General features: G+C 42.7%; 2 protein-coding genes across 2 annotated transcripts in view; one reads left to right on the plus strand and one right to left on the minus strand.

The window, feature by feature from the left end:
- Positions 1 to 3,789, plus strand: part of SPATA1 (spermatogenesis associated 1) — a 34,423-nt gene extending 30,634 nt beyond the window's left edge. The window contains exons 11-13 of the mRNA XM_019501526.1: positions 1,796 to 1,974; positions 2,572 to 2,670; positions 3,610 to 3,789. Of these exons, the coding sequence (XP_019357071.1) occupies positions 1,796 to 1,974; positions 2,572 to 2,670; positions 3,610 to 3,714 (383 nt within the window). The 3' untranslated portion in view covers positions 3,715 to 3,789. The remainder of the gene's footprint in view (positions 1 to 1,795; positions 1,975 to 2,571; positions 2,671 to 3,609) is intronic.
- A 6,279-nt stretch (positions 3,790 to 10,068) lies between these two features.
- CTBS (chitobiase) overlaps positions 10,069 to 20,273 on the minus strand; it is a 15,404-nt gene continuing 5,199 nt past the window's right edge. Inside the window, exons 2-7 of the mRNA XM_019501527.1 lie at positions 19,986 to 20,124; positions 18,408 to 18,616; positions 17,190 to 17,361; positions 14,585 to 14,682; positions 11,544 to 11,705; positions 10,069 to 10,473 (exon numbers count right to left, since the gene is read on the minus strand). Of these exons, the coding sequence (XP_019357072.1) occupies positions 10,288 to 10,473; positions 11,544 to 11,705; positions 14,585 to 14,682; positions 17,190 to 17,361; positions 18,408 to 18,616; positions 19,986 to 20,124 (966 nt within the window). The 3' untranslated portion in view covers positions 10,069 to 10,287. The remainder of the gene's footprint in view (positions 10,474 to 11,543; positions 11,706 to 14,584; positions 14,683 to 17,189; positions 17,362 to 18,407; positions 18,617 to 19,985; positions 20,125 to 20,273) is intronic.

The raw sequence follows: 20,273 nt of genomic DNA on the forward strand, positions 1-20,273 counted from the left end.
ATGAGAGGGGGGGTTAGCTTGGGGCCAGTACCACGCTGCTGGGTAGTAAAGCTTTGGATGGTGGAAAATTTGTCAGGGGCAGAGCTGCTGGCAGCCCTGCACCCTAGGGTGCTGGTTGACTACAAAGTGGTCATGTTATTGCTGCAGAGCAGACTAACAATACCCTAGCTCCAGCTAGCTTGAAAGTCTCAAAGATAACCAACCTTCCCCTGCAAGGGCATTACTTTAAGATGCTTAGGGTGGTACTTAGCACAGTTTAACACCCTTTAATGAATGGACATTTTCATTTTAACTGATTTTTAAAAATGATTTAAAGGTTACTGTTAACACCACCCTTAATGTTTGTGGGGAGGGAGGCTCTTAGCTGGACTGACAGGGTTTCTGTTGAAAGGATTAGCCTCCTGGAGTCTATACCATTTATCTCTGACAATAGCATGCAGTCTCAGTACAGAAAACATTACCAGTTCTCCTAGAAGGCTCAACAGACACTATTTTTCACAGGGGGCAGGTCTCCCTTAAATTCCACCCACTTGCTAAGGTATTTTCAGTTTTCCACTCCTTTATCCCTTTTCTTTCTTACATCGCACACCAATGATACTGCAATGGGGCTTCAAGCCAAAGGCTCCTTAAGAACTCATTCCTTTTTATTTTAATTCAGTTAAAACCTTCAGAGTCTTATCTAAATTCTTCATACCAGAGGTGCTCAACCTCTAGCCCACAGGTCAAATCCAGCCCACAAAGCCCTGACTTTGACATGACATCCAGCCCACAGAGAGCCCAATGGGTCAGAAAGTTTGGCAGTGGGGAGTAACAGAAGCTACAAGTGCCCAGCTCCAGCCTCGCTTGGGCCATTGCCTATGCACCACAATCAGGGCTGCTCCCCCTCCCTCTAGGCAGGTCCAGATCCCTCCAGCCTACTCCCCTCTTCCCCACTTTCGTTCTCTCTTCCCCCACCCCTCCTTTTCCTTTCCAACAGGTCTGGATCTATGTAGCTAACATCTTGAAGAAACATACTTGCTGTAAGGTAAAGAACTGTCCTGGGCCTGTTTCTCCAGTCCTGTGCTGCTACAAACCTCTGCAAATCCGGCACTTGGGAACACTGCAGTCTCTGCTGCTGCCAGCCTGCACAGGCCTGAAGACGTAGTGCTGCAGGACTCCTGCTCCAGCCATGGACAAACCTTGCATGACAGAGCTAATCTGAAGTTTCAGTTGGTTAGAGTTTAGCTGATCCAGTGGTGACAGTATAACTGAAGCAGTTTTTACTTTGGCTAGCCATTAATTGTGTTCTTAAAAAGAAATCCCCTTTTGCATTTAATACACATAATCCACTTTGAAGTTAACAGTGTTGCCAAACCACCTGGGGTGCAGCCAGAAGTGCAGCTCCCAGTGAGAACGATTTCTGTAAAGTTACGACGTTACCCCAGACCAAACAGAAGTTCACGGTTGGTTCCAGGGTCAGGGGAATCTATCTGTGGGCTGGGAGCCTGCACCCAGGTTCCCATAGCAATGGCCAGGGCTCTCTGCCAGTGCTCGGCTTTCAGAATGGGAGCGGGGAAAGGCAGCAGAGGGAGCTCGTTCTTGGGGGCTCCCCGGCCAGTGCTCAAGGCTGGTGTGGGTGAATTGGAGCCCCCCCACACACCCCTCAGGGAGGCTCCAATACACCAGCCTCACACTCCCGAGGGGGTTGAAAACCCCCAACTGAACTCCCTCCACCCACATGCCTGTTGTCATTATTCTTTCTACAATGCCAGTTAACCTGAGAAGAGCATACAGAGCTGTTGTTTTTCATTTATAGCTCGCCAGGCATGGAAAAAGAAGTACTTTGAAACCAAAAAGGCTACAGCTTCACTTGAAGATTATTTAAATAAATTGAGGCAAGACTTAGAGCTTTCTCACCAAAAGTTACTGTCACAGCTGGAAGCCAGGGATAGCTGGAAACGAGCAAAACACACAACACACGTTGCAGACTCTAAGGTAGGGTTGCTGGTTCTTATTTGTAACACTATTTTTTTTAAAGGACCCAGAAGTTTCAAGCTTGATATGCAAAATAACAGAACCTGTAAAAACAGCCTGTTGCGCTTAATTAATCTGCGGGGAATCTAACTGGCTTCATTGACAGACCCTAGCAATAGATATAAAAAAGAGCTCAATTAACTTTAAAAAAAAAAATAAATAAAAATCACTTGTCTGAAACAATTTTAGTGCCGTTTTGCTTTGCATGTTTAAAACCTGTCTAGGGCCCTGCGCGTAATGAGGACAAGCCCTGAATTAATTTTTATGCATCTGGTGTGTTTCATGGTAAGATAACAAGGTGGAGAATGCTAACAGAACATGCTTAAGATCTGTGTGGGCTGTTATGGGAAAAAACCTCCAAGTATCTTCATATATCTGACCTGTACCTGCATGGCACCCCAGAAGATACGTGCCTAATGCTGTCCTTTGTTGGCACCCCAGAAGGTACATGCCTATCGCTGTCCTTCAGCAATTTATTCAGGTACTTAATCCTGTAGGCCACATAGAATAAGCCTCCTAGTACTGCAGGTATAAACACGCTTTGTTTGTTTCACGCAGAACGCCACCATCATTCGGATCACCACAGAGCAACACGAAGTCGATCACCTAAAGAGAAAGCTCGATAATATCAAAATGAAACTTATCATAGAAATTAAGGTAATTCGCATGTGTCCTAACAAACCTGGAAATCAGAATTATATAGATTTCCTTCCCTGTAAACATCAAGTCATAACATGCATTTGAAACTTCAAAAATTAGTCACTAGTTGAGATTATAATTAAATCTCCTCAAATTAAACTTTTCTGTGAGTGTGATGGTATTTGTTGCTTTCTCGCTTGAGTTAATGACAAACCTGAATTATTAAGTATCACCTCTCCAACTCCCCTTCCCTGCAGACAGCTGAAAAACTGTAGCTTCTCTCAGCTCCAGCCAACCTCCTTAGCATAGCAGTTATTGAGTCAAAACCCCTCTCCACTGTCATTAGGTAGATGTGTGCTAGAGGCTTTGTCATTAAAAGGCTAATGCATGAGGAAATACTGAATTTTTCATAGTAACAGCTTTATAACACCAACAAGTTCTTAAGCTGTAGACAGACCAAGTCCTCAAATCATCCCCTCACCTAAAAACCTGGAGTCATTTTTATTTTAGTTACACCAGGGAAGGTACAGATCATTACAATGAGAAAATGTTGAATGTAATATAAAGAAAATTAGAATGTGACCCCATGTCTTATTCCAATATGGAAGCCAATTCTGTCATTGCTAGTAAAAAATCACAAGCGTGGAAAATATTCTATGAATCAAATGATTAAATCCTGAGATTTTCAATCTTTTTTTCACTATTCTTTACTCAAGCCATCTACCACTGACATCAGTGGAAGTTTACTTGAATAAGGACTTCAGGTTTTGATTCTTAAAAATAGCAGAATAGAGTAATAAAAACCCAAACACCAGAAACATAAAACAAAAAACAAAACAACCCCCCTACCCCCTGTTGAAAACCAGAATATTGTGTTTGTGTTACTATTTATCTATATAAAACAACATGGGCTTCAACTCCAAAGTCTTCCTTAAATAATCTCTGCTTCCTCGGTAGATGAGAAAACAAGCAGCTTCTGATTCACGAGTACTGAGAGCAGAGCTAGCACAGAAGAAGATTCAGTCATCTTTAATGCTCCAGACTGGAAAACTAGTAATTTAGAAGATCACGCACCTTCGGATTTTCTAGTGCAGGAGTTCTCAACCTTGTTAGATTCAAGGCACCCCTTGGAAAATGACAGCTTAGTTTTCACTTGTTTTTGACTACAAAAAAAAAAAAATAATAATAATAATAGAGCAATTCTTATGCTGCAAAGAAGTCGGAAAGAATTTGAGTCAGGATGTTTTTGACACTATAGATTCCTACTGGAAATCGCTGTGTTCAGATTGTGAACCGTGTTGGCAAACCTAAGTGCTAATATTGTGTGGCACCCAATAACCTTGAAAAGATCTCATGGCACCCTAGTTGACAATCATTGCTCTAGTGTATATTTGTACAGAAAAAAAAAGCACTGTCAACTTTTTGGGTTGTGTTCTTAATATTTTTTTTGTAAAGACATTTATCAAATGTGTAAATATAGCAAAATTTGTCAATAAGACACCGAGGCAGAATACATTATTTCTCTTTTACATAACTGACCACTGTTAAGATAAATTTTAAACAGAAATATGCAGTTAAACCTGAATTTTTGGCTATAAGGAAAATTAAAGAAAAATTGTAATTTAATTTTTTCTAATGTATCCAATCTGTATAATAAACTATATGCTTGTTTAACAAAAACGTTGTTCAAATTTACAAGTATACTCATAAATCCCAAACTCCTGCATCATTTATTTTGAGGTACAATTTAACTGACACACAAAATAACTGTTTACTTGGGTAGGGAAGCCGAGATCTATTATTAGATTTTTAGAATTTACTTTTTCACTATATTGTGGAATCAAAGCATGAAAAACACAATCTCTGTAAAGTATTTATGTAAAATTGAACTAAAGCACATAATATATCTATTGACTTTCTACCTAGTAGTTTCTGTTCCTTAATTGTAGCTTCATTAACAATCAAGTGTTCTGTAAGCTATTGAAAATTGCAAGCTTTGTCCCACCTAGATTACAAATATGATCATGAACATGATATGGTATATTTGAAAAAAAAGTGTTGTGCATACATTCACTAACTAAATTCAGATCTCCACATTGTGGGGGTAATAAATTTCTGGAAGGAATAGCTACCTTCATGTTTCATTTTTAAAATTATTTTCTGCTTGGTCCTATAGTTTGCACCTGTGGAGAAGGAATCCACAGCATACATACAAGCTGGGGAGCTTCCCCTCTGTGAGCAGAGGCGGAAAGGGATCTTGGAGTCATTGACTCCAAGATGAACATGAGCCGCCAATGCCAGACTGCAGCCAGCAAAGCCAACCGCACCTTGTCGTGCATCCAAAGATGCATCTCAAGCCAGTCCAGAGAGGTGATGATATTCCCCCTCTACGTGACATTGGTCAGGCTGCAGTTGGAGTACTGCATCCAGTTCTGGATGTGGCCTGCCTTGAGAGGGTTCAGAGGAGGGCCACCTGCTTGGTTGGAGGGCAACAGGGCAGGCCCTATGGAGGAAAGGCTGAGGGACCTGAACTTGTTCAGCCTCAGCAAGCAGATGCTTAGGGTGATTTGGTGGCTGCCTACAAACTCGTCAGGGGAGATCAGCAGCAAATAGAAAGGGCCCTGTTCCCCCCAGCAGCACCTGGGGTGACAAGGAACAATGGCCAGAAGCTGCTGGAGAATAGGTTCAGGTTAGAGATTAGGAGGCACTGTTAGGGTGGCTAGGATCTGGAACCAATTTCTTAGGGAAGTGGTCCTCGCTCCTACCTTGGGCAAATTCAAAAAGAGGTTGGATGAACACCTGTCTGTGGTCGTGTGATCCCAGCACGTGCTCATGCCAGTGGCGGGGGGTCAGACTAGATGATCTGTTCAGGTCCCTTCTGACCCCAAACTACTATGAAAAATTATTGCATCATAAAACATAACACTTGACAAGAATGTACTGACTGCTGGCAACAGTAAGTGCACAGGAAATCAGAAATAGGATGTGAACATTTTGCAATATTTTTAGAAGGAGGAACTCTTAAATCTTACAATCCAAACAACCTCTTTGTCTCTGATCTAACCTGGTATTAAAGCTTTTTAATAAAGAAACAAAAACAATCAACTGTTGCTCCACTTCAAGAAAAAAAATCCTAAAATGCTAAATATATGAATTGTATTGTCAGTGTTGGAGTTGTATAAACGGAGTTTAAAGACTATTGCAACAAAATAACAATATCTAAAAATAAACAGCATTTTCCTCTATTCTCTGAAGCAGGTGCAACAAATTGGTATGATTAATTACAGTTTAACTGAAGTGCCAATCAATGAAGCTTTATATTAAACAGAATTAACAAACATACTTGAAAGTTCTACTCAGTGTTAGTGAATGAAAATTACAGAGTAACTGAAAAAGTGCTATATGCTACAAAAATACCAAAAGCTTTACATATTAATGGATGTATCTACATGTTGCCCTATGGCAACAGAGACATGGCTGCTAATGTGACAGTGATAATGTGATAGCCAGATATGTTACTGTAGCAGCACAGTCCCTGGGTATAGTGCACCACTATGGCAACATAGTGGCGAAATTTACCCATGCACCAAGCACATAAAGCAGTAGCCACCCATACTAAAAGTACTAAAGCACAGCGCAATAGCAAGTACCAAAGCACTGTGCCATAGCAACGTCACCATCTACAAGGAACTCGGATTCAACACAGGACTCTGAGGCATGGAGGATGAGCATGGCGGCTTTTCGGTATCATTCTTTCTTACCCCATAGTCACTCCATGGGAATCTGGCTTCAGTACAGCAGCAGCCTGAGATGATTGCTGTCCTACTGTCAAACCCACAGTGATGCTCTACCCTGACACTGCTGAAGTCTCCCATAGGATTTAAGTTTCAGAGGATTCTGAAGAGGAAGTGACCATATTTTGTGATCTTCTCCATTTCACAGGAGAAATTTAACCAATCAAATCATTCATGGCTAAATGAAAGAATTACCTCATGCTCTTTGCCTGAATTGCCATCAGGAAAAGAGCTTTGCACGTTTCCAAGAGATACCACCAACACTGTTGATGATGTGCTGTACATGGAATAGATTTTTGCTGCAAAACGCGTTCAGCATAAATTCAGGTTAAATTGCATTCAACAATACTGTTATAGTTGTCACAAAGAAATGTCCAGTTACACTTACTGAACTGGAAAAACAATTTGAGAAGTGTCATGGTTGATGTGTACAATGTTGGCCACTTTTCAGTTACCAGAGAAGGTAACATCACTTTTAGCTGCAGTATGGACAGGGCCTGACTTGACAATAAACCAGAATCGAGAGAGAAATGTTCCACTTCTATCATTAAATTCTTTTAGTGCGTCTACAACTCAGTGAAACTGCATCAAAATTTAAAAAGCATTCCCAGTACCACAATCACACATGCAAATACTCTGTTACAGCCAGAATACTTGAAGCATGTAATGGGATTGCTACTCAAAACGTGAAGAACGCATGTAAATGCTTACAGGGTGAGGTCCTGCTTATCTACGTGACCAGTAAAGAGCAGGACTCTTTTGAAAGACTAAAGGCAGTCTAAGAAGATTGCATCACCACCGCATAAGCTAAAGGGAGAAAAACACAAGCTGTTTAATTATGTCTTTAGGAAGTTATCTATACCACCCACTCCCATTTACAGCAGTAGGGAGGTCCCTTTAAGGCTTCCAGCTGTGGCCACTGGTAGAACCTCCCTGGTGCTCTTCTGGATTTGCAATGTCATTGGGCAAGGGGTGAGCTCAGGGACATTCATGCTGGGACATGAGGCCAAATGCGGTGTAGATGCACCACGAGTTTCACTGCTTGTTCGTTATGTTTAGTCCTGCTGAGAACATTTCCTTAACATTTGTAAGGGGGAGGCACAAGGGAAGAGTCACTCACACATAGCCAAAAATCAATCTGCAAATAGTTTAATATAATTATACATTTCCAACAATAAATTATTTTGTGAAAATATATGACGACTAACCTGAGGTAAGTTTTCAGAATGAAAAAATAATCTTATAAGCAGCATTAGTTAGAAAGTAAAAGAAGTTTTAATGCATCCTGAGTTGTGTGTAAAAATACATGGATTTAGGACACTCAAAGAGTATTTAAGTTTGGGTTTCAGCAACAAGAGAAATCAGAGGGGAAAAAAATTATTGTATACATTGATGTAGACCCTCACATCTCTCATTGCCATATGGCAGAATGACTTTACAACATAGCAAAACACCAGTCCCACATTAAAAGTTGATAAAGTAAAAAAAAATTGACAAGAGGATTAAAACAATGAGGAAGCAAATCCTTCAGTAATCAACTTTACTTTTTAAATCACTGCTGCCTCCTGCAGAACCTACACCATTGTCCCCCACAGCACAGTCCTTACTACCACCCAGCCCATTAGAAAAATGCAGCACTTTTAAATTTTTTAACAATGTGGTCTAAGGGGATGAAACTTCATGTAACCCTGTTCCACTTGTGTAGCTTGCCCTGTTCTGGTCAGACTGTGGCTATTAGTTGCTATTCATTCTGCATATAGAGGTTTCATGTTTGCTTTGAAATAATTATTTGCTGATATCTAATGTCTGAAGCATGTATGTTGTGCTTCCTGGTATTGGTCTCCGTTTCCATCTTTCAGCTGTTTCTTCACTCCCTCTGCATGCTATCTCTAAAAACCTATCCAATGTGAGCCTGTCTCTTAAATGCAAAACAGCACCAGGTGGGTATTCCCATACACACTTGGGTAACAATGATGGACTGGCTTCTTTATCTTTTTCTATGTGCCCACACAGTTATCCTTGGTGGTAACTTCTCTTCAGGGAAGGTTTTCTGTTGGTTTTTAAAAAAAAAACTACACACACACAAACCGGCAACATTCCATCACCAACCACAATGCAACGCTGCTTTCTGTATCTGCCCATTCTTCCATAGACTGTTTTTGCTCCACTCTCCTTTCCTGTGGCATCACATGGCATCCTTATTTCCTTTTTGTGACTGTAGGTATGAACGCTGCTTCCGGAGCCTGATCACGTATTGTTCAAAAGCTGTCAATTTCTTTTCATATACCTCAGGCAGACATTAGGAAAAAAAAAAATTGATGAGACTTCTTACTGAAAATCCATTTCTTCTATAAAAAGATCCATCTCAAACCCCTGCCAACCCTAAAGACCTACCCCAAATTCCCTTGCAATTTGACATGCTTTTATCTGACACTGCATATCCAAATTGCCATCTCTCTCACACATATCCCAAAGTTATTCTTCAAGTTCTGGGTATTGTGCACCTGCGCCATAAAACGCTCATCTGCCACCATCATTCAAAAGCAGTTTCTCCTTTGCCTTCTTCCATGCTTCGTTGCTGCTGTATCTCCTTCCAATTTCTTCTGCTTCTCTTGGTACTTTACGTTTTTCACTGACACTGACAGAACATAACTACCGTGTCCCACTCTTACTTGCATATGCTCACAGGTTTCACAGCCCAGCCACTCATGTGCCCCTACTGTAATCAAGTGAACCATAAGGAACAGCAAGGGGATCAGGAAGCAACAGCCTGTCAGTGCTCCTTTAACCCTCTAACTACTGCTGCTTACTCAGCAGGAGTCCAACAGCAGCTGGAGTATCTAAGTGAACTGGGCAGAGGGAAATAAGAGGTGAAGCAAGCTCTGGGCAGAGGAAGGGAAGAAGATTATGTGACACCTGGGTGGGGCCAGAGTCTTGCCTGCCCCAGGCAGGGCTCTGCCCTCAATGCAGACTGCTGCGAGTAGGCTGCTGCTCCACTAGGACACAGCCTACCCACACATCAGTTGCAGCAAAAGCTCCTGAGGGGTGCCAGTCTGGCACCTCCCTAAAATCAGTGCTCAGGACTAGTGCCCCACTTACTGCCCTCTGCTATAGCTATCAGCTAAACATCATTATTGTATTTCCTTGTTTATGATACACACTCCAATTTTCAGCAGCTAATTACTGGAAAAAGGTGTGTAATGCATACAGAAAAACACAGCGCTAGGAAACGCAATGTGCATTTCTTACTGTTACTAGTACAATTTACAGACAACTAGGAGGAAGAGGAGAAACCTCTAAAAGTTTCAAGAATAACAACCTCTTCCTCTGTTACTTAAAAAGCAGCATACAAACCTTACAGCAATACAAACTACAGCAGTGCAGTGACCACAAGTAGGAAGTTCAGAATATCAGATATTCATTTTAAATATTAATTGTAAATAATGTATTTTAAACTGGGTAAGAAATACTTTTCATAATATGAAATTTAAAATACTGGTTAAAAAAGAGAGAGTGAAGGTTTCTTAAGAGTTCATGATTTCATAGCTTTTCAAGTTGTGAAAATAACAGAGCGATAGGTAAACAGCTTGACTAATAAAAACATAATTGAAAATTGTAAAAATAGAAAATCTAACCAAATCTCTTAAAATGAATTAATGCAATATTAAATACTTTCTAAAGTACTGGATAAAATAAAGTTGTGATTGTTCCAGAAGTTTTGCTCATAACCAGCATATGCTTGTAAGACAACAACATATGCATTTCTCTTTAGAATTAATATCCCATTAAATTTTTCGTCATTCTAAACCAAGCAGTAAATGCTGATCATCTCATGCAGTTGCTATGGTATCAAGGCTTGCCACATTGCTTCAGTTTGCTGTTCTGCTACAGCAGTTCTAGAGTAGTTAAGACAATCTCCATTCCACATGCCAATGCCTCTTAAGCCACGTTCTTGTGCATATGCTGCTTTCAGGGAAATGCTCCAGGGATCATCATACCATACTTGGTGAAAATGACCAAGAGCATCCTATAAAAGTGTCCAGAATGTGTGTGTTAGTATAAATAAAAATTACATTAACAGGACTATTTTAATGAATACAAAATGCCTAAAAAGTTAGGTATAACTTGTGATACACAAATGTGAATATATGCAACAGTGGTTTTCCAGAGTCACCTTTTCATGTAAAAATTTCTTCACTGCTTTGCAAGGAAGTTTAAAATAAGGCAAATAGGAAACTTAACTACCCAGTCCTCTTTTTTCTACAAAAGATGATCCAGTAACCAGGGAAAAAGACATAAGGAAAGCAGGGCTGATCTCCCAGACAAAGCACTCATTTTGTGCAACTCTTTTATAAAAGACATTTGTTTCATTAAAAGGTTAAATGAAATGACTAAATTTGAATTTGTTTAAATGATTTATTACTCTTTAAATAAACTTAAGGTTTGTGCTAAGATTTCAAGTATACCAGTAAATGAATGTCAGATTTGTTTTTTTCCCAGCAATAAATGCAGGTTTAGAAAAGGTTATGAACTTCTGCTAAATAAGTTTATATTACTTTGGGCCAGTAATCACTTTTAAGATCTTATAGTTATCAACAGATGAAGGTTATATAGAAAATAGAAGAGAGAGTGTGTCACTAACTGAATAGGAAATTACAGTGCAAGTAGAAGACTCCAGGGGTTCCAACAACCACTGCTTCCAAGTGAATTCTGGATGCAGTGGAGAAGAAAAACCAGTGCTGGCTGCAACTCCTAATCCATCCATCAAATCAGCACCAGCTGAAAGTTAAGAGCAGCTTGAATTTTAGGCACTGACAGTTTGTTTGTTGTTTTGTTTTGTTTTTTAAAAGGACCTTACAGCAGTGGAAGATAAAAATAGTGGACGACTGTTCTACCAAATCTCTCCCTATGGCATGACAGCATGTCACTCCCAAGGAGACAGCACACTGGTATAGAAACCTGCTTCACCATGTCTAGCACCCTTTTGTCAAGGGAGGGTTTCCCTGCAGATGCTAAGCTGGAATCCATCCACTATGCACCATGTGGGCAAAATGAACCAGACCATATTTGGCCTAGAGTATCTGTAAAACAGCTTACCTTGTATTCATAATAAGGAGCTTCCTGCTCCTCATCCCATTGGCTCCCAGAAATTGAACTAGTCACTTGGTCCATTATTATTTTATATGGGACCTGACGCCCTGCAGCATCACTGCATGGAGCCCCATGGAAAGGAACTGGTTTAATAGAACAAATGTGATCCTGCAGAAAAATAAAAGGAGCTCAGGTTCATATTACTCAACTTTATCTAACTCTTGAAAAAGAATAAGCCTGGAAGAAAATGACAAAAAAGGCACCTGTGAAAAACAACCTGAAATACCTATTTGGATATGAAATACTACCTTTTTTTTTTTCTTTTTTTAAAAGCTAGAGAAAGAAATCCATATAATTATTATTTAGTTGGAAGTTCCAGCTCCTCAGACTGGTTCAATGTAGAAAGCAATATCACTGTTACCAACTTAATGACAGGATTAATAAAAACATCTATTTTATCTGTGGCTCATCGGTAATCCAGAGAGAAGCAAATCTCAGCAGGAGAGACCGGAACTGGAACTTGCCTCCCTCACCTGGCTTTCATGCACTCAAACTCACATGCATGGTACGTGGAGGCTAGACCAGGTATTTAAATTGGCACACCTAATACTTAACCACTGGCTCCCAAATCCCTTGCCCATTGCTCAGCCATCAGAGCTGAGCCTGACAAAGGCCACACACACACAGAGGGAGATCTGACCAAGGAGTCATGGGGCAGTGGCAGGTACAGGGTAGGAAGAAGATGTTGCTCTGATTCTGAGGACTGAAGGCCAGTTAAGTAAGACGGGGCTTCCCCTCCAGTGGAAATAAAAGACCAGGAATAGAAACTTCCAGGGACTCAGTTCAACTGAAAAAAAATAGCTGTTGAACTCCCTGCAATTAGTACCAGCCATTCATATTGAACTCACCCCAGTGCTATTAAGACCATCAGGAAATGCACGTACACATGTGCACGTGTGTGGAGCAAAGGGTGGGGGGTGGGGAGAGAATATCCTACTAATTTAGTCTACAGATTTCTAGGGTTCACAGGATTAGTTGGGGTCATGTTTTTGAAAGCCGATTCCTTTGCTTGATACCTTGTTTTTATTACTAGCCCTTCCATGAATTAAATGTTATTTACATTGGTGCATGATTTCCTGCAACGTCTACAGGTCAGGTTTACTGATTTACGTACCCAGCCTTTCAGTGGAAGTCCCAATATTCCTGAAGAAGAAATAATGGGCCCCAATGCTTTTGCAGATTAGGGCTGCCACAGATGACAGGCACCATCCCAACATATGGGGTCAGGGCCCAATCTGGTGCAGGCAGGGCTGGAATAGCAGATCTGATGTGGTAGGCTTGATCAGGCCCAGACCAATCCCACGCACTGGATCTAGTACACATCATGCAAGGGATTTACCTAGCACAGGGGCAGACAATTACTTTGGCCAGAGGGCCACTTACCCAGTTTTGGGAGGCTGTTGAAGGCTGCATGGGTAGCGCCGTCCCTTGACAGGTGCCCTTCCCCCTGGTCACCATCTTGGGACCAATGTCCTAGCACCGGTGGGGCCCAGAGTGGGGCACAAGCTGGTAAGGGTCTGTGGAGCCGGGCTGGCCTGCACCGACAAGGAGGGGGCAGCTGGCCCAGCTCCACAGACCCCCTGCCTGATGGGACCCTGCACTCCTACCACCCTGCTTTGAGCCCCACTGGCACTGGGACACTGGTGCAGGCCCCATGCCTCCACTGGCTCCCCACCCACTCACTCCCAGTGCCCCCCAAGCCCCGCAGTACAGGCAGGGGGCAGCACTCAGCCCCGACCCCCTGCTTGCCAGCAGGGAAACTATGCTGAGCATGGCGAAAAGTGGTCCCTCACCCACCCTATGGCCAGCGCTCCCTGATGCAGGCACTCGCAGCCCACACAGGGCTGTCTGGAACGGGCACAGGCAGTCCCATGCAGGCTGCAGCATGGGGTGCTGCCCATCGGGTGGACGAGGGGCCACTTTTCCCAGCACTCAGCACCAGCTTGTAACCCTGCCCACTGCCAGCCTGACAATGGGACCGGGTTACAAAAAGGTGTTGCTGAGCATGGGGGGAGGGAAGGGGAGGAGAAAGCAGCCCCTCCCCCACCCCATGCCCAGCACCCCGCGCTGCAGCCACTCGCAGCTGGCCTGGGGCTGCCTGCGCCTTCTCCGGACAGCCCTGGGCAGGCTGCAAGCACCTGCAGTGTGGGGCGAGCGAGGGGCTGCTTTTCTCCATGCAGGAAAGGGGCCTGGGGAAGAGCTAACTGTGGTGGAAAGCAGCCCCTCCCATGTGCCGCACTGCAGGCGCTCGCAGCCCGTGTGGGGCTGTCCAGAGCAGGCACAGGTAGCCCCATGTGGGCTGCAAGCAGCTACAGCACAGGGCATCAGGCGTGGGCAGGGAGGGGCCGCTCCTTTGCTGCCCGGGGGTTCCCCCACCCCACTTACCTGAGCTTCCTGCGCCGCAGCAGCCACAGACCCCCAGCCCAGGAAGGGCAGCATGGGCTTCCAGCTGGGGGGGTGGGGCCAGGTGGGCCCCACTGTTCTGGGAGCCTGCCAAGCTTCCCCCAGGTCCTACTGCCCTTGGTTCCTGTCATTTTTGACAGGAACCAAGGGCAGAGATTTAAAAAAAAAAAAAAAAGAAGGGGCTCCGCGGGCCGGATGGAAAGGCCTCGTGGGCTGGATCCAGCCTGCAGGCCGTATTTTGTCCACCCCTGACCTAGCACCAAGCATCCAACCCACAGTGCTGGGAAGGTTGGGCACCACTAATTTAAAGCATTTTATAACAATGCCTAAATCTCATAATCTGAAAATGTTACTATGTAGAAACATGAGGGACAGAAGTAAAATATCCTCTCTAACATCACACTGTCAATCAGCTTCAGAAACAAGAAGTCCAGTATCCAAAATATAAGTGTTGTGCCTGTACCACCAGATGACACCGATTTTGTTTTTCTTTACTGTAAAAATCAGTACCAAAAATTACATAGTACATTACAGGAGTAAAAATTATTTAAAAATGGTTAAGGAGTGAAATGCCTTTATCTTACCTTAGATAAATTCAGGCAAGTATAGTCATAGCCATACCAGGGAACACCCATCACAAGCTTCTTAGGATCAATCCCCATATTAATGTAGTCTTCATATCCTAAATTAACAGAATATAAATGTGCCTGGCTTTCACATTAATATATTGACAAGCTGCCAAGCTTGCCAACACTAACTTTTTCAACATTACTGAAATACAATGATGATGAAAGATATTCAAAAACAAAAACACATGATCTACACCTGTAATATTTATATAGGACAGTTTCAATAGGGGTGTTCCTGCCTTAAGCAGGGGCTTGGACTGTATGACCTGCGGAGGTCCCTTCCAGTCCTACTCCAATTCTTTTGCTGCTTAATATTCCATACAAATTCTAAATAATTCAAGAATTAACTAAGAAATACTACAATACTAAACACCCAAAGTGAAGGTCGATGTTGGGTCATGTTAAAATGAACATGTTAAGGAATAGTTACAAAGTGACATTAAATATAAATCAATATATATGGCATTAGAGACAAAATGAAGTGGGCAGTGTTAAAAAATAATGCTAATAATGTACACGTTCCATTGGCGATGCATAAAAGAGGTGCATGCAGATGCACATGCACCCCCTGAACTTTGTGGGGCACCCCCTGCAAAAAAAGGCATGCGAACACTGCCAGTGGCATCTGCAGGCAGTCCCCAACAGCTGCTGGTCACTGCTGGCACCAGCGTCTGCTGGTGTTCACCAACCACTGGCTGGTGTTTGCTGTGTCCCCACAGCTCTGGGGGCACGCAGCATTCATGAAAATGTTCTGTATTCTTACTTTTGAATATATGATGTCCACTCAGACCTGGCCTACTTAACCCATAAAGAACTCAATAATAAATACTCAGATGCTAGGTCATTAACTTCAGGAATCCAATACAGTCCCGATCTTTTTCTGGTGCACCTCAAGAGTTTCTGGTCTCAGGATAATCCCCAATAGAGGCATGTCCATATCACAAAGTGCTACCACTGACAGTCCAGTAAAACAAACAATAGCTTAATGCAACTCTCCCTATGCACCTCTACAGCCAATCACACCAGTTTGAGATTAAGGTATACTGGCTGAACAGCAGGTATGGAAGCCTGAACCTAAATTATACTCTACCAGTGCCAAATTCTGCCTTTTATACTACCACTCTGCACAGGGAAGACCACTGGCAATGCATAGGGGGTGCATGCAGGTGCACATGCACCACCTACAAAAAGACACTGCCAACACTGCTGGAGGCACACGTCACTCATGGGGAAGACCTGAATTAGAAGCACCCAAGTGACAGATCTCAAATAAATACAGCCACCCCAGGGTTTCCCTTCCCACCTAAGGTGAACAAACTGTTATATTCCTTGGCTGGAAGCCAGCTGCTCCCCACTTCAGGCAGGGTATTTAAAAAAAAAAAAAAATGCCTAGCAGTTTTACTGTCTCCTCTTCTGCTTCCAAACCAAGGCTTGCCTATTTAAGATGCTAGTCACAATAAACTGTTTAGAATATCTGAAATTATGGCATTGTCTGCTTGGCTCACAGAGATTTTAGGATTCACGTACACTCCTGGGCAAGGCGAGGATTAAAACACAGGCATATATGGCACTGCTTAACGCCCACTTCCAAGAAATGCATGAGGGTATTAGACTTTAAACATTACACAAGCAGAAATTGCTTCCTATTTCCACTGTTGTGAAAAAAAAAAAAATCACTTGAAAAACATGATCTGACAGTAAGTGATCCAGTAATCTCTGGCCAGGTCTGGACATATACACCAGCTATTGAAGCTAGAGGAAGATACCTCTGAACCCACACTCTGTATCAGAGTAAGTTAGACGGTGCTTTTTGGTCAAAGGGTTGGACCTCCCCATTGGGTTCATCCCCATTGGCAACTTTCAGTTGATCTGCAATATGATCTGTTCCTCCCCTCTGACTCCATCTGCAAAGATCAAAGTGGAGGCTGTTGGGGGCTGGGGGGGGGGGGGGGAAAAAGGAGACAGTATTCTCTCAAGCACCTCTATGAATAGCTATAACTGAGAGGCCACTCCCAGCAGAGTACATAAATCTTCATATTATCTTCCCTCTCTTTTCCTATTGTTGGTTCCCCCCACAACTCAGAAAACAGGTCAGACATTTTGAACTGCCATTTTATAGCATCCAAGTTAACCTGCCACAGAGAGGTACTTCACACCTTTCAGAGATAAAGTACTTAATGCTCTTTATAAAGAAAAGGATGACACCACTACTGCACCATGTTTTGCTTGCATTCTGAAAGTTTTCACAACAATAAAGACTAAAGGCTTATGCATAGAATAAAATTTGTCTCATTATGCCATGCAATTGTGATATACTGTTTATCCAGTGTCATAAAGCTCCAAGGAACCTATACTCTTCAGAAGTTTTACCCATGTCTGAGGCTCTGGGGGAAAAAAAAAACAAAAACAAACACACAACAAAAATAACCTCCAACAATGCAATCAAAAAGCATCCAAGAAAAGAAAAAAAAATAAAGTGCCCCCACACAATAAGCTATTCTAATAAAAAAAGGTATATGCTGGCTGCTGATTTTTTTTTTTTTTTTAAATAGATCCTTACCACTCACGGTCTTATTATAGGGAGCATTGGGCCTTGCAATGCATTCTCCCCAGTTTTGACTCTGTTCATCATACGACATCACAAACACGAAATCACAAGCATTCGCAAGGCCAATGTAGTTATAGCATCTTTGATCAATGCATGCTGGAGACCAAGCCACATCAAATGTTACCTGAGGGAGAAGAGCAGAAGTTTATATTGCCTATGGAATTGATGTACTTTATTGTTCTGATGCTTGTTTTCAGAACAAGTCTGCCTATAGAAGTATTCATTTAACATACATAAAAACAGGAGAATTAACTTGCTCTTTCTTGTCTTCTCAAGTCTGTGAGAACTGTAGTTTAAAAAATCACTATAGAGATCAGAACATTACATCTCTTGAACTATAACAGGGCTGTATCCAGCCCACATATGCAGCCCATGGACTCCTGTCCTACCAACACTTTCCCTATTGCTTTGGCTGTTGAGATGTGTGTGGCAGCCAGGGTCCTTGGGGCAAAACAGTACAGGAGGCAGCCAGGTGAGTTTGCTGGCAGTGCCAGCATGGGGGGAGGGGGGGGGGAACCACATGGTGTGGGGGAAACTTCTGTGCAATTGTAATGGTGGTGGTGGGCTGATCACCAGTACGGTGGTAGAGGTGGGCAACTGCATGTGGCAGGGATCCTGAGGAACCCGTGTGTCCCATCAGGCATGCAGACCTTGCAATGTGTGGCCCAGGGCCTGCAACCTATGTGGTGTGTGGCCTCTGGCTGCTCTGAAATTAGATTTTTTATATTTTAGGGCTGTCCATTTAAAGATATGAAAACTTTTGTGAATCTCTCCAACATTATACCGCTAATTTCTAAAGACTTATTTTTTTCTGATATCATATGTACACTGTCAAGAAGTTTCACTAATCCATACCACTACCACATTATTATGGTGAATGGCAAGTGATTTATGAATGGCAGCCAACATACCAAAGAGGGCTATAACATAAACAAACATTGTAAGTCTCAGCAAAACAATGGTTCTGTTTTTATAACTAGGTTCTACAGCAGGAGAAGTTTAGCGATTCTTATGAGAAAAATAGATAGTCAACAAGCAAAATGAACAAAGCACACAAGTGGAAAACTAGGACTATGACAGAGGTTTGCAGAAAACTTTAAATACGTAGTCTATACTAGATGAGGATTTCACAACATTAAAACCTAAGCTTATACAGAATGCATCTTATACCTGTGATCCTGGAATTGCTCTGTGAAAAGCATCTGTAGTTTCTTTCACTAGATTTGTTAATGCATCATACTCAGGTGATAACCTATTAACCGCTTGCTCTATATCGATATTAATTCCATCCATATACTGCTTTTTAGCCAGTTCCACCTGTTGAGTTATCCATAATTCTCTTGCAGCAGGCTCAACCATCTTCTCAACAGGTACATCTCCTAAACAGGACATCTTTGTAAGTTATCACTTTTAAATCATGGTGCCAGAAAGAACGTCTTTATCCTTAGTATTTACTTTGAATCATAGAAAATGAGGGTGGTGAGAAGGGACACCAGGAGGTCACATCTAGTCCAATCCCAGCTCAAAGCAGGACCGGCTCTAGCTACCTCCTCCCCACCTAAGCGTTGCCCAGCCAGGTTTTGACAGTCTCCAAGGATGGCGCTTGGGGGTTGGAAAAGACCTCAGGGAGGTCACATCTAGACCAATCCCCTGCTCAAAGGAGGACCATCCCCAACCATCCCAGCTTTGTACTAATGCTTTAGTTTATAGCACAGACCAAGTCCAGTGTTTAAGCTTAATTTTGAGAAGTGCTAAACTACAGGAGCTTCCTAAGGATAGCTTACTAGGATCTAGTTGATATTTCTGACATTTTTTCTGACTTTCTTTGGAGTTTCATCTCACTGAGTCTGGTTATTTCTCCTTATCCACCATGAGCCATTCCTCTTTTTTTTTTTTTTTCCCCAAAGCCAACTTCCATCTGATATTTTCAGGCAACCATAGTTACTGACTCTTAATGCCATGACACATTTTTCTCTTTTAGCCTTTCCTTTTATCTACCAACATATTTCTTGGCCTTTTATTTCTTTTTGTACTGAATAATACAAAACCGTGTACTAAACAAGACAAAATTTATTTTTCTATATGTGTGCATGAACAGCATTTTCAGGTTCCTATCTCCTATTGCACTTTGTTCACCTCAGCATTCTTCACCATCTACCTTTTTCTTCATACATGCAGATAGGATATTCTTGCTCAAAACCAAATATTTTAAATCATAAATTTGTATCATGAATACACATTAATGCAAATATAATACTAGTTATATTGTATAATAACTAGTCTATTTACAATGCAACTATTATATTGCACGGTAAATATATACAACAATGACCTGGCAAACTTGCATACTTCTTTCTGCCCACGTGTCCCTCCCCATTCCCCTGCAATTTCTACCGCTCACTTTCACCCGAGAGCTTTTATTTGGCTGCCAGAGAAATAGTTCTGTTACTCTGCAAGAAACAATTACAGAGTTTTCTGTGCTTATTCTTTCTTTTGGATATGTAAAAGCCACAAGATACCGCAGCTCTATCTGTATTGCTTTTACAAATATAACATTCAAATCATAGACTCAAAAAATGAGGGTGGGAAGGGACACCAGGAGGTCACATCTAGTCCAATCCCAGCTCAAAGCAGGACCGGCCCCAACTACATCCTCCCCACCAGAGCCTTGCCCAGCCGGGTTTTGACAGCCCCCAAGGATGGCACTTCCCACCTGTCTGGAAGCCTGCTGCCCACACTGCAACCCACCTTTCAGCACTACCCTGGCCCCCCTGGCATGAGCATAACACATGAGCTCGGGGTCGTAGGCTCCGAAAGTCGCCACCGTTGTGATGTGGGTCCAGTTGTAGAAGCGCCAGGTCCCGCCGCCGACATCGAACACGAAGACCTGGGAACGGGGCGAAACTGCACGAGGCTTCACAGCGCTCGGCCCGGCCGCCGCACCACCCGAGCGGGGCCTGAGTCCCCCACGCCCACCCCGCCCCCGGCGGCGGCCCTCGCACGAAGCCGCACGGCTCCTCCACACCAGCGGCCCCA

This window comes from Gavialis gangeticus, unplaced genomic scaffold (assembly GCF_001723915.1).
Source record: "Gavialis gangeticus isolate Ggan-Ray unplaced genomic scaffold, GavGan_comp1, whole genome shotgun sequence".
Lineage (NCBI taxonomy): Eukaryota > Metazoa > Chordata > Crocodylia > Gavialidae > Gavialis > Gavialis gangeticus.